Source organism: Taudactylus pleione, unplaced genomic scaffold (genome assembly GCF_031769625.1).
Source record: "Taudactylus pleione unplaced genomic scaffold, aTauple2 ptg000391l, whole genome shotgun sequence".
NCBI classification, from domain to species: domain Eukaryota; kingdom Metazoa; phylum Chordata; class Amphibia; order Anura; family Myobatrachidae; genus Taudactylus; species Taudactylus pleione.
Genome location: NW_028284792.1, coordinates 8,398,143 through 8,423,806, shown reverse-complemented (window position 1 = coordinate 8,423,806; position 25,664 = coordinate 8,398,143). Strand labels below are relative to the sequence as shown.

The window sequence follows — 25,664 nt, the reverse complement described above, 5'->3', positions numbered from 1 at the left end:
TCCTAATTTTGTTTTTGTTACTGCTAAACTTTAACTTGACAGATCGAGATTAAATAAAGTGCAGATTATTTCTTGGCAATGCCACTACTAAATGATGTACGGTTATGAAAATTGGTTCAGTAGTTTTTGCGTCAACTTGGAACAAACAGAAAGACACGTTCTTATAATATTAGTGTAGATTACAGGACAAGGCCATGGGGACTAGAATTGTACCACAAGGAATGAATGCCATACCCAAATGTCCCTGATGGGACCATCACCGGGACATTTTCCTCCCACCTTCAGCACTATAAGCACTTCTTTCCATCATAAAGATTTGGGAACAAGGGATATATATACTTTTGTGTGGTGAAAAAACATTATAAGTGGGGAGGCAAGAAGATACAATACAGACTTATGTCCCTAGAGACACTACAGTGGTGCTTAACTATACAGTTACTTTTACGCATATGAAATCTTAATGAAGAAGGTATGAAGGGGAGATATTTCTTTCCTATCATTTTTAACTACAATAAATATTAATAAATCTAAAAACATGGGAAAAAAAAAATTCATTTTTGCAAAAAGGAATTCATAACCAGCATCCCTCACGATTTACCCCTAACATAATCTAAAGGTGCACACGGGTCGATTTTATGGATGACTGAACGAGAACGACGTCGTTATCGTTCAAAAAATCGTTCAGTTTCAGGGACAAAACGATGAACGGCAACTACCAATGCGCGCTCCCGTTTGTAGTTGGTAGTTGCCGACCATCACCTGAACCTCCTGTCCAACCCAACGATAATGTCAGGTTGAACATGTTCGGGGATGATGGAGGGAGCCTGGCAATGAACGAAATGGCTATTGATTTCGTTCAGTGTTGTGCTCAGTGTTGTTAACAACGCTGAGCACACCCCTGCCGAGGACACACAGGACTATTTTCGTTCGGGGAGAAAATCATCCCATGTGTACGCACCTTAAGATATGGAATCTGTTAACGTTGCATTTTAATCAACCCCATTATTTGCCTGATGTCAGGAGAACTTCTTTCTGTTTTTTTCTGTTTAATAATTTAATCATCATTCTTACATAGTACCCTGTTAGGCACTAGCCCAACTTTCACACCCGTTTCTTACCCTATCCTTTCTCTATGTAAATCGCCACTCCACTACCCTTTCTGCATTTTACAAAAATTGGTCAATTGTGACCTCGATTACATACATACTTCTGGATAACTAGCTTTAGTGACATCACCGGAGTGTTATTTTTTATGTATTGCAGATTCACCTACTTTTGTATGAATTTGATCTAATCCAATTTTTTTTTTTAAAAAGGTACTTCCATGAGGCACATTGCAAAGTGTGAAAAGTGGTGCAAACCATGAGCCATGAAGTGTTTAACCCTTAAACCCTGCAGAAAAATATACAGAAGCCACATAACATGACTTGAAAGCAACTCCCAATAAACAAGCAGGGGAGTTAAAAGGCGATAAACTATGCATCTAATTGACAAAAGTCCCTTGGAGTTAAGGGGCATTATGATCAGATCTGGTAAACTGCTTGGACAGAAAGTGTCCCTTTACTTGAAACGCACAATTTTGCCTCAATGTTTGTATTTTTGGGCAAAATGTTTTTTGCAGCATAATTGCAGTTCCCATGAGGGGAACAGATAAAATTTCCAGCAACTAAACATGTTAAAAAAAGGGTAAATACTGAAGACTATCAGTTAAAGAAAAAGATCTTTTAAAGAAGAACAAAATTACAAAAAGATGCCAAATGATGCAAAAGAACTGAAAGCACTTTACTGAGCTAAGTAGTGGAACAGTCTCCAAGCAATTCATTATTCTATGGATACTGAAGAACAAGCACAGTAATTATTCAAAATTAGTTAGATCTTCAAAACATTAAGGATCTATCTGTACACTATATTGTTAGGTCAACATCCATTGTGTGGGAATGGATTTCATCGTGATACAGATGAATTACAGTTGCAGATCTTAGGAGACAAATGGAAAAGTAGCTGACAATAAGCCATACTGGCCTCCTGGTAGTGATAAATGACAGAGCTACTGTAAAGTATATAATCTGGATAACACTTGCCACACAGACAAAGGAAGATGAATCGCCTTCAGTGTGATGAATACATGCATTAGAGGCAACCTTTCTGATGTGGCCTACAGACATTCTGGATAACACAGCAGGTAGAAGCCTAAGCACGTTTATTTAGAAAAATAGCAAAAATAAAAAACACAGAAATCCTCAAGGAGCTCTAAATGTAAGGCGTTGGGACTGGACTGCTATCAGAGGGCAGAACTGATTTTTTTGACAATCCCCTTATCTCTCAAGTTGGGTTAGTGTTCTGTACATACTGTACTGCAAAGACATTAATATATTTATAGAAATGCTTTGCTCTAGTTCCCCATTGTTTTTTTAAAAAAATGTGTTTATTGAAGTCATCAAGCATATCATAATATATCAATAAATGTATCACAGAAATGTATCATCGTCATAACATATATACATGTTATTAATACATTTTAGAAAATGTAACTTCACTACAATTTTCTCTTTTTACCATTCCATAAAGGTAGAAAAAAAAAATATTCAAGAGATTGTTATTATAACTTCAACCACAATAAATAATAGAAAATAAAATAAGAAACGGGTATTAGGATAAAAAAAGAAAAGACAAAATAAAAAAAAATTAAGAAAAAAACACCAAGAAGGGGATATGGTGGGAAGGGGGGTATGAGCCATGCTCCAGTCCTACCACACTCCATCCCCTCCGATCATTTTTTAAGTGTCATTTATTGGGGGATCTTGTAAAAGCAATCTAGTTTCATACCATTGTGTTGATTTGAAACATTGTTGTATTTGTCTTTTAATCTCAGAGTTTAAAGTATAAATAAAACTCTCCCAAATTAAGAAGAACTGTTCTGGTTTTTTTTCCTCGTCAAGGGAGGAGTCGACCCAATCCATTTTGAAAATATGAAATATTTTTTCTTTGAACATATTTAATTAAGGAGGGGTAGGAGCAATCCATTGTTGCAGTATACACTTTTTTTTTAGCTACAGCCGAGATAATTAATAATAGCTTTCTACATCCCTTAGAAATTCTAGTTATTCCTGGAATATATCCCAATACTGCCCATTCTGGTGTTAATGGCAAATAGTTAATCAAATCTGTGACTACATATTGCTTTACTTCAATCCAAAATTTCTTGATAACATTAATCCCATAAACAATGATACAAAGATGCTTCTAATTGGGTACATTTTGGACATGCAGAAGAGGTTGTGATACCAATGAGATGACAATGTGTAGGAGAAAGATATCCCCTATAAAATAGCTTCGAAAACATTTCTCTATAAGTTGTAGCTGTCAGTGTGCGGAGGGAGTATTGTAAAGTACGTAAAATATTAGTTTCCGTAAGATTTGGAAAGCAGGTCTGCCATTTAGTGATACCCGTGGAGAATGTTCCCGTAAAATAAGGAACTCTTAATAGACTATAAAAAAGTGATATGGATTTATACGGATCACCAGTAGATAAAAGGGCAGTATATAATTTATCATTCAATCCAAGGGAGATAAAAAGGATAAGATTTTACTAGTATAATGTTGCGCTTGCAAGAAGGCCAAATTGTTAGATTGAAGGAAATCGTATTGTGGGTGTGCTTGTTCATATGTTAATGGGCGTCTCAGCAAAGAACTAGTGAATTGCCTAACTGTGCGAAGACCCAGTGAATCCCATCTTCGGAAGGGGTGTGTCGCTGATCCGTTCTGAAAGTCATTGTTTCCCAGCAAAGGGAGATGCAAAGAATAAGAAACATGGAGTTTAAACTTGTTACGTATTGAATGCCATGTTGACCAAGTTGACATCAGGAGTGGGTTATTATCAAGCAAAGATAATGGTATATCATGTTTGGGCATATGTAAAAAATATACCATGGTCCAAACCAGATAGAAACTGTCTCTCTAAATCACTATGGGCAAAATGGTTTCTATGTAAAATCCAGTCTTGTATATATCTACAGATTGCAGCTTGATTATAAAGAAAAATATGGGGAAAATTAATTCCACCCTCTTCCCTAGTGTGTTGGAGAATTTTCAAACTAAGCTTTGTTTTTATTATGCCATATGAATTTCCGAAATTCAGCATCTATCTTTTTACTGTCATTTAGGGTGAGAAGTAACTGGAGAACCTGTAGAGGGTACAGCAGTTTAGGAAAAATTATCATTTTTATTAAATTGGCTCTCCCTAAGTATGAAAGTTGAAAATGTTGCCAATTTTCCATTTCCGTAAATATTTTATTCATTATTGAAGTAATGTTCAAAGAGTACAAGTCATGAATATTTTTGGGTAATTGTATACCCAGATAAGGTATATTAGATGACGCCCATCTCAGGCCACCCAAATTGTCTTTAGGTCTAAAGGGTTTATTACCCAAAGCTAATGCCGTAGATTTGGTGAAATTAATTGTAAATCCAGAAATATAGCCAAATTGTTCCAATTTTTTAAATAGGGGGGTCAGACTAACTTCCGGGTTTGATATAAAAAGAAGAAGGTCATCCGCAAAAGCCATAAGTTTTAACTCAAACTCTCCAATGAAAGCGCCCCGCAACATTGACCACTCTTGAAGAGCACGAATCAAGGGGTCAAGTGCTAGATTAAATAAGAGGGGTGAGAGCGGACAACCTTGTCTTGTACCTCTAAACATATGTATTGTATTACCGAGAAGACCATTGACAAGTAACCTAGTACACGGATTCAAATAAAGATATTTGATCATATTTATAAACGACGTCCCAAATTCTCTGGAATCCAGGACTAGAAACAAATATTCCCACAAAATTTTGTCAAAGGCCTTCTCGGCGTCCAAACTCAACAGAATAGTAGAGGATCTTTGGTTCATTGGGGAGGAGGTCAAGACTGCTAGTTCCCTATGGTTAATAAAACTTGCTACGTAAACTAGTAAAGGAATTATTTGCAGTTACATACATCTCTACTACCAGGACAGCTCTAGTTTCTAATCTAGTCAGTGCTATTGTGAATATACTAGAACATAAACATTACATAAAAAATATATTCAAAGGACTGCGCTGATATAAATCTTTAAATTGCAGAAAGTATATATAACAGTCAAGGCTCCGTTAATTATAAAGCATATTATTAAATTTAATCACAAATAGATTATTAAAACATATATATCTCTCACAATGTACGTGAGTACACAATCAATACAAAAATAATAAAAAGTAATAAAATTATGAAAAAGTTATAAAAAATAATAATAATCATAAAAAGTTTCTTGTGTGTGCACACACAAATCACTTTTGCAATATTGATTTGGATATAAGTATTTCCAGAATCGTGACGTTTGATCTGGTTTAAAAGTTCCACAATGATGTTCAAAGTGACTATTATAAATTGACAAGCTGAAATGTCACAATGACATAAATCCAAAGTGCCTGCGGTTATCTGTTAGCAAGCATAACCTTTACACTGTTGCAGCGAGTGGTAATTCTGGCTTCTCATGTCTCTTAGGCAGCCCGATTAATGAGCAATGTGCGATGAGTTGTGAATCGTTAATCTATATATATATGTGTGTGTGTCTAGTATATTAAAAGTTGTGTACAGGAGTATACTAGGTTTTTCAACACTACATTAGTTGGGAAGGTATATAGTAGTTGTTTTTTTCACCAATGGGTTGGTTCAAGTAGTCTGTGTCTTTATATTTAAGTCTTAGGGGTATGATCAAGGCAGCCAGCTTTGATTAAAGGTGCGTACACACGGGACGATTTTTTGAACGATTTGTCGTTAACGATAAATCGTTCCAAAAATTGTTAATTTTCTCAGGTATAACGATGAATGAAACCTACAAATGCGCGCTCCCATTTGTAGTTTTCGTTCATCGTCCGAACTTCCGGTCCAACCTGACGATAAAGTCAGATTGAACATGTTCAGGGATGTGGGAGGGAGCCAGACACTGAACAAAATCACTGAGCACACCCCTGCCGGGGACACACAGGACGATTTTCGTTCAGGGAGAAAATCGTCCCGTGTGTACGCACCTTAAGAGGTAATCTACCTTAAGATCCACTATATAGGGAACTATATTGTGAACATGAATATAATTTGTTTAATTCTCATACAGGATGTGTATTATTGGGACGATATATGGAGAATTCATTATGGGTTAAATAATATTCAGAGATTTATGTTAGTCTATGTGAAGTATATTGTGGATGACAAAAACTGTGTGGACTCCTGTGGTGTATAGGTAACAGCTAGTGACTTGTGTTAGGAGAGTCAGTGGTTCGATTCCCCGGCTGGGTGAAAATTAAAATGTATGTGTGTACATATATTTTTATTTATACATCTTTATATATAAAAAAAAATCTTTTGTAATATTGGGAATTGAGAATAGCCAATTGTGCAGTCATGTGCTCCGTTTTTATGTATGTAAATAAAATCTCTTTATATATGTAATTTTTTGTATTTATATACATTCAAATTGCAAATAGAAATCAAATAATACACTATATATACTGTTTTTTAGCTAGTACAAGTTATCGTTTTTCATTTGGATGTCTAAAGGTGCAATGAGAGTAATTTGCATAGCCTCATGTATGACACACCTGAGACCTCTAATGGCCATTAGCAGATGTTCCAATGGATTACTGAGTGGTGCTATACAAGTACAATCAGTCTGTATGACAGCTGCTCTTTGAAAAAGCTCCCATTCTATAGGGGTGAAACGCGTCAGAAGACTCCCTGGTTGATAGCACCTTGAAGTGTGACAAGTTTTCCTGAAAGAATTCAATTGAAATTCCAATGTGAGCACCTAATAAACCTGTGGGATTGTGAATAGGCTTTGGTCCGACTATCACAGCATGCTTAGCTGGTTAGCACGGGAGACGGAGGAATTGCTGGTGGGTGCAGCGTCAGCCCGGCGGCTGCCTAAGGGACACAAGAAGCCAGATTTACCACTCGCTGCAATAGTGTACAGGTTACGCTTGCTAACAGATAACCGCAGGCACTTTGGATTTATGTCATTGTGACATTTCAGTTTGTCAATTCAGAATAGTCACTTTGGACATCATTGTGGAACTTTTAAAACGGATCAAAGATCACAATTCTGGAAATACTTATATCCAATTCAATATTGCAACAAAGTGATGTGTGCACACACAAGAAACTTTTTATATGAGTATTATTATAATTTTTTTTTACTTTTTCATAATTTTATTACTTTTTGTTATTTTTGTATTGATTTGTGTATTCACGTATATTGTGAGAGATATATATGTTTTACTAATCTATTTGTGATTAAATATAATATGCTTTATAATTAAATGTGTCACAGGAGGGTTAAGTACTTGTGGAGGTGAACCCGGGGTGGCTTCAGGGGAGTTTATAGGAGAAGGGCATCTGATATTGAAAGGATGCTGGTCTGAGATGTGTGTTGCTCATGAATGGCCCACTGATGAAGAATGGATACTGGAGACGAGATAAACCCGGAGTGAACTGCGGATACACCCAACAGGTAACTGGGACGTCCGGGAGGATCACAGACGGTCAGGATAGCTTAGGCAGGGCTCCCTTTGGTGGTAGTAGTAGGGAGTAGCACCGCTGGTATGCAGAGTGTATGGGAGGCTGGAACCTGGAGCAATATACTTATAAGTGAGACTCAGCAGGAACAAGGAATATCATGGAGCTCAGAGAACTAACACCCAGCTAGGCTGGAAACAATGTTGCAGAAAAGCCCTTAAATAGTGCAGGACTGGTTGCTAGGGACCCCCAGGAATGCTGACTGTATTGGCCAAAAGGAGCCACCTGACCACATCCAAGATGGCAGCGCCCATGTCGTGCTGCAGCATTGCCAAGGTGTGCAATACTCACACTAGCAGACAGAACACTATGCCTCCAGACCCCTGTAGCATGCTGCGTGGACCTCCATGTGCCTGCACCCCCCCCCAGAAGGACCCCGCCAGAACATCCGGACAGGTAAGTGCCGCTGACCCCGACCCATCACAGCCCTGGTCGTGACATAACGGAGCCTTGACTGCTATATATACTTTCACAATTTAAAGATTTCCATCAGCGCAGTCCTTTGAATATATTTTTTATTTAGCGTGTTTAATGAGTATTCACAAATCCCAAGTTATAGGACATGCAGCTGTAATTTAATTTATCAATTAATTATAGAATAGAATTTTAGAGAAGTAATTGATGTGCTAGATGAGCGCTGAGATTAGATTTGTTTAGTGTCATAAACATTACAGTGAAAATGGTCCAAATAATTTTCTCAGTATTCAGACATTAATACTGTGGAGCTAACTGCAAAAAGAATCACATTTTAGAAGACTTAAATCTAGTTTAAAAAGAAGTAAAAATATACTTGCATTAATATAAAAGCAGCTAATGATCCATCGCTAGATTTATAGAAATGTTCTCGGCTAGAGCTGGTGCTATAGAGTGCAGGTCTGATGAGGACAGGCTGTAGGAGTGGAAATGATGTGAACAGAGCTGAGATACTGATTGGTGGATATCTTTACATACATAAAATTGTTTGCCCTTCATGAATCATTATTAGTGTCTGTCCTGTCAGATATGTACGTGGCAGAACTTGACCACCTTGTTATCATGCAGTCGATTTAGCAAGCAACACAATGTCTGTAAATGTACAAGACTGGACTCTATGGCATATTTATGAATGTATAAGTTTCTTTAGTAAACTGTTTTTTTGATCTACAAAGTCAAGATCTGAATGAAGCAGTGACGTGCGGTGAGGTAAATGGCTGGGGAGGCACAGGCTAGTATTATAGGCTGATTTACACATACATACTGTATATGACCCCGAGGGTTCATGTGGGCATTATATAAAGGTGCAGTAGTATATAGTGCTGGGAATTTGGTGAGTTTTGATCAGGGATGTGTGGAAAAGGTAGACGGGGGAGGCAGTGCCTCACCTGTCATACACTTTTTACACCAGAGTTGACTATAAAAATGAATAGAATAATACAAAGATATTTATAATATTTTCTTTACATTCTTCTTATAAATGTTATAGTCAAAACTATATACTGAAGTATGACAGGAATGGCTTTGCCTCATCTGACTGCACATCACTGGAATGAAGAAATGTTTTAATCTGCCTGAGGTACCACTTGAGGAGCACTGAAACCGTAAGTTGATAATAGGACAAAAGCACAATGACTTTTGCATTCTGACATAATACTGTATATGCTTGCAGTACTGTATTACAGGAGTAATAAAATACTAAGGATATGCTGAAAGTTTGCATGTTGGTGCAGAAGTAGAACTTCTTTCTACTTAATTCTGCACCTCTCCAGCTGTACAGCAATGCAGAATCTTGAGGGGCCAGATACAAAATCTTAATTACTAACATCAGACAATACAATCACCCTGCTGGTGTTGCCAGCTTGGTTGCAATTAACTTATTACCTATAAAACTGGGTACATGTAATACCATAAAAAAGCACTTGCATTGCAAGTTTTCCATGTTCACAAATAAGCCATTAATGCAAATGCTATGTATGATTAACAACATGGCTCCAACTAACTATAAAAATTGTTTGTCTGTAGGGTTCATGCAATGCAACACAGCTCTTATGACAGGAACTCAGAAAACACAGCAGTAGATGTATGAAGCAGTGAAAAGAGTGGAGAAGTGTGCCAGTGGTGAAGTTGCCCATGGCAACCAATCAACTTCTACATATCCTTTTATAAAATGTAGTTGATAAACGCAACCTCAAAGCTGATTGGCTGCCATGGGCAACTTCTCCACTAGCACACTTCTCCACTCTTTCCACTGTTTCATACATCTACTCCACAGTGTCTAAGCTGAGAGCAAGTGTAATGGATAAGCCATTCAGAAGGCTATATGGCTTATAGAATATTCCTTTTTTGTTTTTTTCCAGGGTAAAAATAGATGGTTTTACTTGAATTCTCACAGTAACGTTATTATATCAAAGAGTTGAAACAGTAAATAATAAACCTTCAGGTTACCAGGAAAAGGGTGTCAAATAATTCAGTTTGTGGAGGTTATTGGGGGACAAGATTTTACATTGTAATCTTCAGGGTAAGGGAAAAGGAAACGTGACCCAACCTCTTGGTAAGAAATGTAGGGAAGGAGAACAATGACTTCAGGAATCCTATTTGCAGTAGTTACATTGGATGACACCCCACTATAATACACAATATTCACAGTGGGGTCTATGGGATAATCCTTCCTTGGTAACCAGTAGGAAGCATGTGTGTATGAATGCGCATGGTGACTAATGGAAGACCATTAAAAGATGCAGGCGCAAAGTAGCGCCTCACTTCTACTAATCCCACCATATTGTGTGGTGACTGCGGACAGGGAATCTACTCCAATCTGGTCACCCCAATAAATAGACACCCCTCCACATATCATCAGAGGATATTTATAATAGTCACACCCCAATGGTATGCATTGCCTTGAAAGCGCAAACTTAGTGAAATAAGTGCTAAAAATGTGGTGTATGTGTGAAACTGGGCACTCCTGAGTGTAAGCAGGCCATGTAGGGTAAAAACTTTTCCCCAGTGGAAACCAATAGCAAAATCTTCTAAAATGGATTGTTACCTGTACATAGGCGCTACTCAGATACAACCAATAGCGAATTGAAGCTCACATATTCTGTGATGATTAGACATAAAACATAAGCATTTATTAAATAAGAAATGTTTTAAAAATAAAATAAGAAATATATAATTCACAAAAAGAAACAGTACATATATCGTGCACTGAGTCCAAGATTTTCAGTTCAGTGATCAATTGATTCCAGAAAAGGGGGGGGGGGGTAGGGGAGAGGTTCCTTCCGCACGTGATTCGGGTTTATCAATATGCAGTGTTCTCCCTACGCTTTATTTGTCAGGCAGTCCGCCCGGTAAAAATCCAACCCCCCCCCCCGGCACTTTAACATCCTCAGAGTTGAGCGCTGAGCACTGCCGCCCAGGGGCGGAACTAGTGATGGTGCAGCCGATGCATTGCACCGGAGCCCACACCCGCCGCTAGTGTCCCCAGGGCCCCATAAGTGTAGGGCAGACCGCAGTGAGTAACGGTCTGCCCTACACAGAAACAAACACACAGTCGCCAGCGGCAGCTGTGTGTTTGTCATAGCAGTGCAGCCAGCCAATAAGATTCATACAGACTCTGAGTGGCTGCTGCGGCCACAGAGGGAGACGGCTGGAACTCACTCATGAGCTCCCATTCTGGCTCCCCCTGCAGCGGTTGATGGGAGAGACGTCATGACGTCTCTCCCATAGTGCAGAGCGGGCCGGGAGCAGCGGACAGCGGTGGTCGTCGGCTGGAGCGGGGATCAGGTAAGTTGTCTATTTTTTTTTTCTTTTGTGAGTATGCGTTACTGTATAAAGGGGGCTGCTACTGGGGGCACTGTATAAAGGGGGCTGCTACTGGGGGCACTACATAAGGGACAATATTTAAGCCTGGGGGTACTACATTAGGGACCAGTCTGGAGGCACTACATAGGGGCACTACAGCCTGGGGGCACTGCATAAGGGCAAAGATAAACTACAGGGGGCAATGCATAAAGGGGAAAACTACAGGGGGCACTGTATAAAGGGCACAAATACAGGGGGCACTGCATAATGGGCATTTTTGACTGAGAGACAGTGGGGGAGCAGCCTGAGACCTGTCGGGCTGGATTGGTAAGGGAGATACCCCTTTTCCTGGCGCGCATAATTGCTAAGGCCCGCACCCGGCTGCTTTTTGATGCCACCTGGCTGGAAAAAAATTCTGGGAAGAACACTGAATATGTATATGATCAAGTGCAGGCAATATAAAAACATGCATTAAAAAAAAACATATGGTCTCTCAGATAATTATTTATGACAATATTCAGGAGATCCTACCCGAAGAGTGGTGTGGAGCCAGCGGGTGTTAGGCTGCAGGGTACCCGGGTTGAGGAAGAGAGCTTGCGCCTCGAAACGCGTCGGCCACCTGCACCTGTGTCAACTAGTGAATTTCAAAAGCTTTTCTACAAGAGTCCCTCCCCGTTTGGGTTAAGCGACTGGATCCACTGCAGGGCAACCCGGGTACCTTGCAGCCTAACACCCGCTGGCTCCACACCACTCTTCGGACAAGATCTCCTGAATATTGTCATAAATATCTGACAGACCATAATATGGTGTTTTATACATGTTTTTATATTGCATGCACTTGATCATATACATATTGATAAACCCAAATCACGTGAGCTTCAATTCGCTATTGATTGTATCTGAGTAGCGCCTATGTACAGGTAACAATCCATTTTAGTGAAATAAGTGTCTCCATGTACAGAAAGCAGTTTAAGTCTTCAATACACTCAAGCAGGAAAGAGCATTTATGTAAAAGCTCAACAGATTTTGGACACAGTTACGTTTTATCGAATCTAAAATCATAGATCTGTTAGCCAAAATACGGGAAGTGTGACAAAATATACAACGTACATATTATATACATAAAGGTTCCTCACTTGAAAACCCTGTAACAAATCCCAAAGGGATTGTGGGGGGCAACTGGCCCAACATCTTTGAGTATATGAAGTCTATACTCATAGACCAGGAGTGGTAACACCAAATGGAATCTTTGAACGTCAGCTCTTTCCTATAACCAACCAAGTCATATTTCCTGTGGTCATCCATCACAAGCTGGCTTATGGACTATTCCTAATACCACAAGATGCAGTTTTTTTGCACCCACTTCTGCACAGCTGTAAAAGTAATTCCACTGATCGTCTGTCAATGTGGTAAACTATAGCAACATGCCTTGATGTTTTAGGAATTTGTGGGTGTTAATTTAAAGTTAAAAGGTTTAAGTCCGAATCGTTTTGCTTGTTCTTCTTACAAAGAGTTCTTTCAAAAGAATTTTCCAGTCAGTTTCCAGTTTGGAACAAGTCGTAGGAAAAGCCCTCAGAAAGCAGCACAATGGTTCTTGTGGCAGTTCATATACAGCTGCCCATATAGTATGTGCCATAATACTAAAGTACTAAACCTCAGGAAGTGGGCTGTTTATATACGACTAGAGGTGTTTTAGCAAACCAATGTTTTTTCCCAATTCATTTGTCTGTTAGTATCTATTCAATTAACATACCTGTCCACTTGTCACATCACTCATTTTGTAAATGTTTCACAATGGCATGCACAGCACTGCAGAGGAAACAGACAAGCTCATACAATTTCTGTTTTATTACTATTTTACAGTTTTGGTAGTTAGACATGGTTTGAATATTCCATTGGCAAAATACACAATCCAAATTAATTACTATATAAATATGTGTCACCTTGCTCACAATAGTAGCAGGTTAGTACCCTGCAACAACAAGCAATGTAAGCAAATACCTGTTATGCTGGGCATACACTATACAATTATCTGTCAGATATCTGTCCAATCTGGCTGGTTGGAATGAAAACCTGGTAATGTATGGGAGCAAATGACAATAGAAATTTGCTCCCAAACACTAGACAACAGACCAGATTTTCCTTCCCACCAGACAGATTTGACAGATATCTGACAGATAATTGTAGAGTGTATGTCCAGCATAAGTGATGCAAAATGTTATTTTTTCATTACTCATTTATGTATGGGACCAAGCAGGAAATCATATTCATGTGAATTCCATATTTTCTAAGTAATGACTCACATCCCCTGTGATGCTACTGCTGGGAATATGAAGATTAACACTTGTCAATGGTCATTTTTAATGGCTAAAAGCACCCTGGCTAGCAGTGCTTCTACATATGCCTTTGCGATTGATCGGTTTCACCGTGTTTATATTCTATTACAATGAAAAACTTACTTTGATTGACTCCCAAGACTGATCCCTTATTTCAATAGATCCTCTAATATACCAGCTATTATGAAACGTAGGGCATTTTAACCTTTACACTGCCAGCTTGATCAAAGTAGAGGCACAGCACTTCAGATTAATCGGTCAGGTAAAATGAAATCAACAGAAGCAAGAAGAGGGCCCTGGAAGAACCATCATAACCAGTGCAATGCAGCATGAGGTGGTGTGGTGATGTGTAAAAAGCAATTACAGGTTGAGTCTCCCATATTCAAAATGCATGGGACCAGGGGAATTTTGGATATCGGAATATTCCATATTTTGGAATATTTGCAAACGTTAATGAGATATCTTGGGAATGGGACACAAATCTAAATGCAGAATGGAGGTAGCCTCGGGCTTTATCGCATGAGGCTATTCAATCAGCCTCCCGTTTTCAACCGAGCTACTTTTTAACAGCCATTAACAAGAGGCGTTAAGTGCAGTTAACAGGCGTTAACTCAAGAGTCCTTGATAAGTTCACAACGGATGAAGTTACCATCCCAGAGTTCAGGATGCTGGCGCTCAGAATACCGGAGCCGGAATCAAGACAGCAGTCGCAATCCTGGCACCAGAATCCTGACGGTAAGTATTAGGGTTAGGCAATAGAGAGAGGGTTATGCTTAGGCTGCTGGGAAGGGGGTGGGTTAGAGTTAGCATACTTAACTTCAGGTGTTAGTGTTTTGACTATTGGGATGCTGCTGTCAGTATTCTGACAACAGGGATCCCGTACCCAACACATTCGCGAACCGTTAACCGAGTCTATACACACGTTAACTACAGTTATCTGAGATTTCTTTTTGGATGGGACATATAATGCAGGCGCACACTCTCGGTACTAAGAACAATGATAGACAAGAAATCCTGATAAACTCTACAATTAACATTTTATGGGGTTCAACTTGACGAGGTGGATGGAAAAACATTTTTGGTCAAACATGTACGAAGAACCTCACTTATACTCCATGTTACTAGTAGAGTTTATCAGGTTTGTTTGATCTATCATTGTTCTTAGTACCTAGAGTGTGCACCCCTGATTTAATGGGTGAATTAAATTCCCGCCATAGACTACCATTGTTTGCATATAATAATCATCATCATCATGGTCCCGTCTTAATGGCATGATCATCAATATTTTTAATCTCTAAGAAGCCCTTCTTTAACACGTCAACAAAATGTTCCATTGGTGGTAAGTCCATATTTCTTGATCAAAGTCCCAACGGAGACCAAACTTACCTTACACACTGTCCCTCTTTTGAATTTGATAAACAAAAACATATGGATAAAGTTATCAATTGGCTCCTATATGTATCATAGCCTTCACCATATGCATTAACAGCTGCACTGCTAATCACTGCAAGAGTTCAAGTGTGTGTGTTTGTTGGGAATAACATACCTAAAAGTCCCTCCATTACAGTTGCGGTCACTCGTGCTACGTTATTAAGCCCTACCATTTCCAGGCAATAAAAGTGTTCTATACTCCCCCATACTGGCAGAGATTCAGAGGTAAGCTTAAGAGATGGGAGACACCGCTTTCAAATCATGTGACCATTGAGAGGTCATTCTCCCCGCACTGTAGAAACCACTATTAAGTCTAGGGATTGGGGAACATTTTTCCTACACAGGCTTTAATAAACTCTGGGGCACTCTTAGCAGAAAGAAGTCCTTTAGTGGATATTGTCTGGTGATCTCCTGTGATAACCAGCGAATAACAACCTGCACTGCAGAAATAATAGTAGAGCAGGTGGATAGGGAGGGCACTTAAAATGCAATATCTCCCCCATCCTGACAATAACACATTTGGGGTACCTTTGTTTGTGCCCTCTCAGTAGGTCTTCTGTAAGTCTTCTGCTCACCCGACAATTACTAACAAACTAGCCCAGAGGTTCCCAAACTCAGTCCTCAAGGCTCCCCAACAGTTCAGGTTTTAGAGATATCCATGGATGAGCACAAGTGGTTAAATCAAATTGACTGATGTAGTAATTATGTCACCTGTGCTTAACCATGGATATCTCTAAAACCTGAACTGTTTTGGAGCATTGAGGACCGCGTTTGGAAAACTCTGAACTAGCCTATACTACAGAAAGCATTAAGGCCAGAAATAGGGGGTCCTAATGTACACCTGGCTTAAATACAGGGTCCCCTCATTTGGGATGTAGTCAGGAAGCCGGCGGTCCAAATCCCGATCGCCAACTTTCCGACTGTCATATCCTGGCAAGGTACTAAAGACAGGCTTTGAAAACTCGATGCCTGACATTAGACCTATACCGGAAGTCCGACATACTGAACGAAGGTAAGCTGCGGGGCGGGGTTAAGTTTAAGGGCTCCCGGGGAGAATTAGGGTTAGGCACCGCCCCCCCCGGGAGACTTAGGTTTAGGCTAGGGGAAGGGGGTTTAGGCACCCCTGGGGGGAGGTTAGGGTTAGGCACCACCCTGGGAGAACTTAGGTTTAGGCTGCGGGGAAGGGGTGGTTAGGGTTAGGCACTTGGGGGGGGAGGTTGGGGTTAGGCACCCCTAAGGGGGGGTTAGGGAATTAGGTTAGTGATACTTGCCTTATTTAGCGTTCGGGATCTGCACCTCTGCCGGGCTTCAGCTGTCGGCTGGCGTTTCGCCTCTATATGCAACGGGGGCTTTCTCAAAGAGAAACGCGTCAGAGGGATCCCCAGCCACTTCATTTCGGTCAAAGACATTCAGCAGCTACTAACCCGACCGCCCAGGACGCTGGTGTGCCGACCATGTGACCAACGCTATTGCTACACTTGTCTTCAAAGCGCGGCTGCTGCTACGCTGCAGGACACTTCTAGGTGTCAGGGGAGGCTGGTGCCGTCACCAAGTTCAAGGCTTGTTACAGTGGAGTATAACAGGAAGCCCTGTGGATTCTGAACACACTAGCGGGGTGAGCATAACTTGAGCTGCTGGTCCAGATCTGGCCAGTTATTGACTGACTACCCTTACGGGACTTTTGACGTGTATATAACCTAATATCTGTACATGAGGAGGATAAATCACCTGTTTGACTAGCAGGATAAATTCCTTATCAACAGTTCTATTGTATGCTGGATTATGGACTGCACCAGGACACTTTAATCAAAGAGGTATTGTCATTGAACAAACAGAGATATTAAACACAATCACTATATGAGGTGCTGTGTATTATAGTAATTCCAGGCAATCGCAATTGATATTTAGGCTATTTCAAGATAGAATCCATTATATGTAATATTTGTATATATCTTTTATCATTTATGTGTACGATTAAATATGAATGCATTATTATTTTAAAGAAAGATTTTAAAGTAAAAAAATGTACATGTACAATCCAGCTTTTTGCTGTTTTGGACAGATAAATTAACGCTGAACCAAATAAAAGCAGTATTTCTTGAAGAAAATGCACACATTTGCTTTGATTTCACTTTTTTCAATTTCATTAAAAGAGCACTCTTTTGGCCATTTTGGGTAGTAATTCTTTACCGTGTGAGGAGATATAAATAAACTAATGTTATTTTCCATAAATTCTGTGTTTTCTGAAGAAAAAAACAACAACAATAAGCAAATGAGTTATTTAATGTTATTAATGTTTTAATGCTCTTTGGAGATTGCGCTCGCTCTGAATCAGGGCGGATGTTTTAGAAAAAAAATCTGCCTCCAGGCCGCTCGCATAGCCGTGGGTGACCACCCACAGCTTGTGTGGGCGGCCTGGCGATGGTCGCGATTACTGCAACCATCGGGCTTGTGACGAGACCCTTGTGGTAGGGTCTCATCCCCTGCAAGCTCCAGTGAACATCCTGCTCTAATAAAGCAGGAAGTTCACTACTGACATCACGTGTGATGTCAGTAGGGCCGCCCACAAACGGCAGGCGTTCCTTCGGTATGCTCAACCCCCCCCCCGACCCGCCTACAAAACGGGGCGAACTGTCGATCAACATCGACAGCCGCCCCGTTTTGCTGTGAGCCCCGAGCGAGTAAAGTTATCACTCGCTCTGGGGCTCGTGCGTGCGCACTGCCCAACCATCGACCCGCTTGCGAGCGGGTCTGAATCAGGCTGTATATAATCAATCTGTATATAATTATTTATATTTTCTGATAAATTATAACTAAAAAAAAAAATCATAATATAACCAAAATCCTGTGTATGGATGCAAGAAATATTGCATGTTTTTTTTCTTAAATGAATGCAAAAAAGTGCCACATCTGACAGTGGAAAATGTGTGTCCCTACCACACACAACCCAAAAAACAGATTTTCAAAAGACAAATGGTTGTGGCCTTAAGGGGTGACATTATAAAATAGGTATAGTATCGACAGATGAGGGGAATGGTCTAATTTGTCCAAATGTCACCATTAGATATATTATGATCTATGTAGAATTCTGCACAGGTCTAATTCAGTGGACTTGCAGCTAACCAGCTACTGCATTACCTCAACCTTACAAAAAGCAAGCTCACTAATTACTCTGCAAATCAGGATAGGCAGTGAATACTAAAAGGGCCAGCAAAATCAAGAACTTTTATACATGTTAAACACAGAGGTGACATTTGATTTCATAGTGGATTATGCCTTATAATACAACCATTTAATAATATTGCAAAATAAACACACAAACTTTTCAGAAACAAATACAGACAAACAGAGATATTAGCATATACCAACAGACTATCAGGGATATTTACACAAATTGAAGTCAATTCAATTCAGCCTTCTTGAGGCCCTCTCAGACTTTTTTTCTCCTTCATCCACCAGAGGACACTGGAGCCTCAGTACAATGGGGTATAGGAGTGTGTTAACCGGGAGCTGGCACCTTTAAATAAAAAACTACTGGTAGCTAGCTCCTTCCCCTCTGGGGTACCCAAAGACGCGCTGCATACAGTGCACGTCGCGGGACCCAGTAGCATATGCCCGCCGCCAGCAGCACAGGCAGGGTTAAGGTTAGTGTTCCCTGGTTAGCAGAGGAGCCAGGTCATGTATTTAGGCGGGCATTCACAGTGCGGTCCGCTAGCGCTGAGAGCGCCATAGCGGGGGGGTGGAGCCTAAGTTTCCCTTCTGCTCCTGCCTCCCAGCAGCCTCAGCGCTTCCAGAAGGACGCTGGTGGCCATTTTACACGCACTACAGGGTGGAGAGAGAGCTGTGCAGGGGTCAGGCTAGTACTCTGTGTATCAGCACTTGCATTTTTTATTCTTGTCACCAGCACTATTCTGTTAGCGCTGCAAGCATTATAGTTTATCTCCCTCTGTGCCCCTTTCAGGTCTCTGTGTGGTGTGATTGAAAAATCTGTTATTGCATTACTGTCCTTTTCTCTGTGTGTGGGGGTGTGGTGTCTGTAACAGACATGTCTACCAAAGGGGTATAAAGCTGCACAAAAGTCTTTCATGCAAGACTTGTGGTGAAAAATTCACACAGGGACAATCTAATGCTTCCTTACTGTGTGATAAATGTGTGTCTTTACCTAAAGATACTAATCTTGAAGTCCAGCCTAGGTGGTCTGAACAATTGACTGCAGTTATATCAAATCTGTCATCAGAGCTGGAATCAGCTCGTAAGGACAGGGAGAGGCTGAGACAAACAGCAGCTGAACCAGATTGGGCTCGCTCTCTGGCCAGATCTGTTGAGGGATTTACAAAAGCAATGTCCCAGGCCCCACCTGCTTCTTCTTCTCCTGCTCAAGTCCTTAGTAAGAGATTGATTCATAATCCCTTACACTGGGATGAGTCAGATGAGGAGTTGCAGGACACTGAAGAGGGCGAGGTTCAGGAAGAGGAAACTTACATTCCTGAAGACCCCAAACCTGCATCTCAGGGCGTGGATGCTTTAATTTCAGCAGTACGCCAGGTGTTGCATGTAGAGGATTTAGAGATTACTGAGAAACCATCTATTTTCGGTAAAAGATTTAAACAGTCTGTTACCTTTCCAGCATCAGAAGAGCTGGATGAGATTCTTTTTTCCGTATGTTAACACCCAGACAAAAAATTTCAAATTTCTAAGAAATATATGTCTTATTACCCTTTCCCACCTGACAGTAGGAGATTATGTGAAACTCCTCCAGCAGTGGACCAGTCAGTAGCTCGTCTTTCCAAGAAAACGGTGCTTCCGGTGCCTGGCGCGGTTTCCCTAAAGGAAACCTCGGATAGGAAGATGGAACACACATTGAAATCCTTGTATACAGTTGCAGGGGTTTTGATGCGTCCAGCACTAGTTAGTTGTTGGGTAAATAAGGCCATTGAAGCCTGGGCGCTGCAGCTGGCTGAGGGGATTAAGACAGGTACGCAAACTGACGACTTCATTCAGTTAGCCGAACAGATCGCAGAGTCGGCTGCTTTCCTCTGAGAAGCGTCTAAGGACATTTGTAATCTATCCGCCAGATCTTCAGCATTAGCTATATCTGCTAGAAGGGCTCTGTGGCTGCGTCAATGGCAGGCAGATGCAGAGTCCAAGAGATCGGTAGAGGCCCTTCCCTTTACTGGGGAGGTACTTTTCGGATTGGAATTAGATAAGTGGATCTCACAAGCTATAGGTGGGAAATCCACTTACCTACCATCTGCAGCTCCTCCTCCTACTAGAAGATCTTTGGCAGGTCCCTCCTTTCGATCCTTTCGTGCCTCTGGAATATTTAGAGGGCGTTCCAGAGGAGGTCCGGCCTTCTCCAGAGGTTCCAGAGGCCGAGGTAGAGCTTCAGCATCAGCCGCCTCCAACACTCAGCAGGACAAGGCAGCTGCCAAGCCTGCCGCATGACATCCTTCCTTCTCATTTGGGGGATCCCAGGGTTGGGGCGCGCCTTTTATGTTTCAAGGACATTTGGATCCAGTCTTGCCAGGACGCTTGGGTCAGGGACATCATTATTCACGGCCTGAAATTAGACTTCAGGGCCCATCCTCCTTCTCGTTTTTTCAAAACCGGTTTACCTCTGGTTGCAGAAAAACGAGGAGAAATTCAAGGGGCAATACAAAAACTGTTATTGTCTCAGGTAATAGTGAATGTTCCGACCCATCAGAGAGGTCAAGGGTTTTATTCCAGCCTGTTTGTGGTGCCCAAGCCGGACGGCTCCATGAGACCCATACTCAATCTCAAGGATTTAAACCCTCATCTTCGCGTTTTCAAATTCAAGATGGAATCTGTCCAATCCGTTATAGCGGATCTCGACAGGAACGAGTTTCTGGTGTCCTTAGACATAAAGGATGCTTATCTCCACATCCCCATCTTCGTTTTGCGGTCCTAGAGTCGCATTTTCAATTCCAGGTCCTACCTTTCGGACTTTCGTCAGCTCCAAGAGTCTTCACAAAAGTTATGGCGGCAATGATGGCCCTACTGCATGGTCAAGGGGTCGTCATTGTTCCATACTTAGACGATCTATTGATAAAGGCCTCTTCGGAAGCTCGGCTGTTAAGGGACATTCGCTTAACTCAGAGCTTCCTCCTGCAACACGGTTGGATACTAAATTTCAAAAAGTCCTCCCTGATCCCCACACAGCGTTTACTATTCCTGGGAATGATACTGGACACAGTGCAGCAAAGAGTTTTCCTGCCTCAAGACAAAGCTGCCTCCATTCAGCATACGGTGCGCCTGGTCTTACAACATCGCCGAGTGTCTGTGCATCTCTGTATCCGCCTTCTGGGGAAGATGGTGGCGGCCTTCGAGGCGATTCAGTATGCAAGATTTCATGCCCGTCCTTTTCAACTGGATCTCCTCTCCCAGTGGTCAGGATCCCACCTTTTTCTCCATCAGAGAGTTCTCCTGGCGCCTCAGACTCGATCATCTCTCATTTGGTGGCTGAACCCTTCCCACCTGCTGGCGGGGAAAAGGTTTGCGGTGTGGGATTGGACCCTCCTCACCACGGACGCAAGTCTGAGGGGCTGGGGAGCAGTGACTCTGGGAAAGCATTTTCAGGGGCACTGGACGCAGCAGGAAGCAAGATTGCCCATAAATATCCTAGAGTTTAGAGCGGTATTTTATGCTCTCCAGCTGGCGCATCCGCTGCTGGAGGGGCAGGCAATCAGAGTCCAGTCGGACAACGTCACTGCAGTGGCGTATATAAACAGGCAGGGCGGGCACAAAAAGCAGAGCCGCCATGAGGGAGGTAACCAGGATTCTGCTTCGGGCAGAAGAATTCGCAGTAGCGATTTCTGCGATCTTCATCCCAGGAGTAGAAAACTGGGAGGCCGACTACCTCAGTCGGCAGGACGTTCATCCAGGGGAATGGTCACTCAATCCTCAGGTGTTCCAGCAACTAATTCTAAGGTGGGGCTGTCCTCAAGCCGACCTTATGGCGTTAAGGTTAAACCACCAACTACCAGTTTACTACTCCAGAACAAGGGATCCAGGGGCAGCTGCAGTGGACGCACTGACGGCTCCGTGGAAGTTTCATTACATTTACCTATTCCCTCCGTTTCCGCTCATTCTGCGCCTGCTTCAAAGAATCAAGCGGGAAGGGATCAATGTGCTTCTGATAGCACCAGATTGGGAGTACCATGCTCGTCTGGGCCAGATAAAGAATCTGTTAATAGACGAGCCGTGGCCACTGCCTCTTCAGGACGACCTCCTTAGTCAGGGCCCATTTGTTTATCGCGACTTAAGGCAGCTTCGTTTGACGGCCTGGCTATTGAAAGGGCCGTCCTCAGAAAGAAGGGTATTCCCGTCTAGTGTCATTCTCACAATGATTCGGGCTAGGAAAGAAGTCACTTTTCAACATTACTACCGCATATGGAAGACATATGTGGCTTGGTGTGAGAGACGTAATTCTCCTCCTTCAGTCTTTAAGGTATCATGTCTCCTTCTTTTTCTTCAGGCTGGTCTCACAGCAGGCCTTCGTCTGGGTTCATTAAAAGTACAGGTATCCGCGTTGTCAATTTTCTTTCAGAGGAAATTGGCTTTGCTTCCAGATATACAGACTTTTCTCCAGAGAGTTGTGAGGATTCAACCCCCCTTTGTGCCTCCAACAGCACCATGGGATTTGGATTTGGTGTTGGCCTTCCTCCAGTCTGATACTTTTGAGCCATTACAGAGAGTGGAGATAAAGTACTTAACCTGGAAGGTGGTTCTGTTGTTGGCTCTCGCTTCGGCGTGTGTCAGAACTCAGTGCTTTATCCTGCCGCCCTCCTTATCTTATTTTCCATGAGGGCGGAGCTGTGTACTCAAAGGGCTTTTCTTCCCAAGGTGGTGACGGCTTTTCATATAAGCCAGCCTATCGTGGTTCTGGTGTTTAAGGATGACTCTTCCAATTCAAAATCCTTGGATGTAGTCAGAGCACTCCGGATTTACGTTGACAGGACTGCCTCCCTCCGTAAATCGGATGCTTTGTTTATTCGGTTTGATGTGGGCCGTCCAGGTTGGCTTGCCTCCAAACAGACCATTTCTAGATGGATTCGCTTCACTATCAGGCAAGCATACGTGGTGGCTTACAAACAACCACCGGGTCCTATTACGGCGCATTCTACGCGCTCGGTAGGTCCTTCATGGGCGGCTGCTCGCGGGGTTTCCTTAAACCAGCTTTCTAGAGCAGCCACTTGGTCAGGCACGCATACCTTCCTAAGATTCTATCGGTTTGATACTTTTGCGGCCTCCAATTCCGAGTTAGGCCGTGTGGTCTTGCAGGGCACTCAGCGCTCTCCCACCCGGGATGTAAGCTCTGGGACGTCCCCATTGTACTGAGGCTCCAGTGTCCCCTGGTGGATGAAGGAGAAAATAGGATTTTGGTACTTACCGATATATCCCTTTCTCCGATTCCACAGGGGACACTGGACACCCACCCTACGCTGTTCTGCCTGCATTGTTACTGTTTTTACAGGTTCAGACGCTAATTTGCGTTTAATGTTGTCTGACTGACCTGTTCTTGTTTTCATGTATATGTGGTTTTCTTATGTATATGTGATTAATGTAGCTTTCCTGTCTCCTTCTCCTTACTTTCCAGCTCCCCTCGGGCACAGTTGTTTTTAGACTGACCTGGGGGGGGGTACACAGGGGAAGGAGCTAGCTACCAGTAGTTTTTTATTTAAAGGTGCCAGCTCCCGGTTAACACACTCCTATACCCCATTGTACTGAGGCTGCAGTGTCCCCTGTGGAAACGGAGAAAGGGATTTATCGGTAAGTACCAAAATCCTATTTTTGTATGCGAACCTATAGGGCTACCGATAAAATTAAGCGCGCACCGAGGTACCATAAGTGCAGTACACAAGCCACACTTACTCGTAGCGCGAGCCGTCTGGTGGCTAGTTGATCCCCCCCATTGAGTTTGCCCATGTGATTTACAAGTGTTATCCTAAAAGTTGGAATACTGTTGATATCATGAGCTCATCCACTGCAGAACCTGTTGTAGGCAAATTCTTTATAGCCGCAATTACCACAAATTGGATATTGATTGAGCCACATATAATCCCTCCTCCACAAACCAATTTACAATGTCAGACTTTGTCGATATACTGAAGTTATTTTCAGTTTACATGGATCTATTAGTGCACCATAATTTATTCCCAGGCTTACCTGATGAAAGGATCTGTCAAAGGTGATGTTAGCATGTGATTAAAGGGAGATCCAGGCAAATATCACATGGCAGAACTAATGCAGAAGCAGCCCATACAACGGCTATTGTGCTTGGTGTTGGGAAATGGTATGTGGGGGAGTTGTTGGCTCAAGTGATGCTGGATTATAGGACCCAGAGACCAAAACTCTGACCATGCATGCAGGAAAATGTATGCACGGAGTTAATGTGTAAAGCATCCCATCATCCGGATAGACCAGCATTGGCCCAAACTAAAAATGTTGCTATGATGCTCAGTGATTGTGTGTTTTATCCCTGTATAAAACATTTCCCTATTCATATCAGGGCCGTAACTAGGGGTGTGCAAGCGGTGCCAACGCACAGAGGGCCTGATTGAGACCCGCTCGCGAGCGCTGATGGTGCCCTAGTGCGCATGCGCACGATGGAGGGTCCTCCGTCGTGCGCATGCGCGAGACCCACATAGCAACGGCCAGCCGTCGCTATGGGTCTTGCACCAAAGTGGGCGTGCTGTCGATGGTGAGGTGCCCTAGTGCGCATGCGCACGATGGAGGGTCCTCCGTCGTGCGCATGCGCGAGACCCACATAGCAACGGCCAGCCGTCGCTATGGGTCTTGCACCAAAGTGGGCGTGCTGTCGATGGTGAGTGACAGCACGCCCCCTTTGGTGGGCGTGCTGGGGGAGTTGCTGCCCAGACGGAGGCTTTCCATGGGAAAGCCTACCGTCTGGGTCCGGCCCCACTGACATCACTAATGATGTCAGTGGGAGTGCTTTTGGCTCTGATAGAGCCAAAAGCACTCCTGGGCTTGCGGCAGCGAGACCCTACCGCAGGGTCTCATCGCAAGCCCGATTGTCGCGATGATCTTGACCATCGCGACCATCTTTTTGGCCATTCGCATAAGCTGTGGGTGGTCACCCACAGCTATGCGAGCTGCCAGAAGGCCGCTCCAATTTTAGGTAGGAGGGCCCTGATTCAGAGTGAGCGCTCTTGTCAGAGCGTCCGGCTCTGAATCAGGCCCAGAGCGCCCAGATCTACAGTGTACAGGTTGAGCCTCCCATATCCAAAATGCTTGGGACCAGGGGCATTTTGGATATCGGAATATTCCATATTTTGGAATATTTGCATACCATAATGAAATGTCTTGGGAATGGGACCCAAATCTAAACACAGAATGCATTTATGTTCTATATATACACCTTATACACGCAGCCTGCAGGTCATTTTATACAATATTTTTAATAATTTTGTGCATCCAAAAAAAGTTTGTGTACATACATGAAATTCATTTATGTTTCATATACACCTTATACACACAGCCTGAAT

At 42.4% G+C, this 25,664-nt stretch overlaps 1 protein-coding gene across 5 annotated transcripts in view; it reads right to left on the bottom strand.

The window, feature by feature from the left end:
- Positions 1-25,664, bottom strand: part of TPST1 (tyrosylprotein sulfotransferase 1) — a 158,497-nt gene that overhangs the window by 26,399 nt on the left and 106,434 nt on the right. Inside the window, exon 4 of one of the 5 annotated variants that reach the window (XM_088445948.1) lies at positions 13,127-13,180. The exons of the other annotated variants lie outside the window; for them this stretch is intronic. Coding sequence (XP_088302074.1) covers positions 13,145-13,180 — 36 coding nt within the window. The 3' untranslated portion in view covers positions 13,127-13,144. Of the gene's footprint in view, positions 1-13,126; positions 13,181-25,664 lie in introns of those variants that run through there. 5 annotated transcript variants of the gene reach the window in all.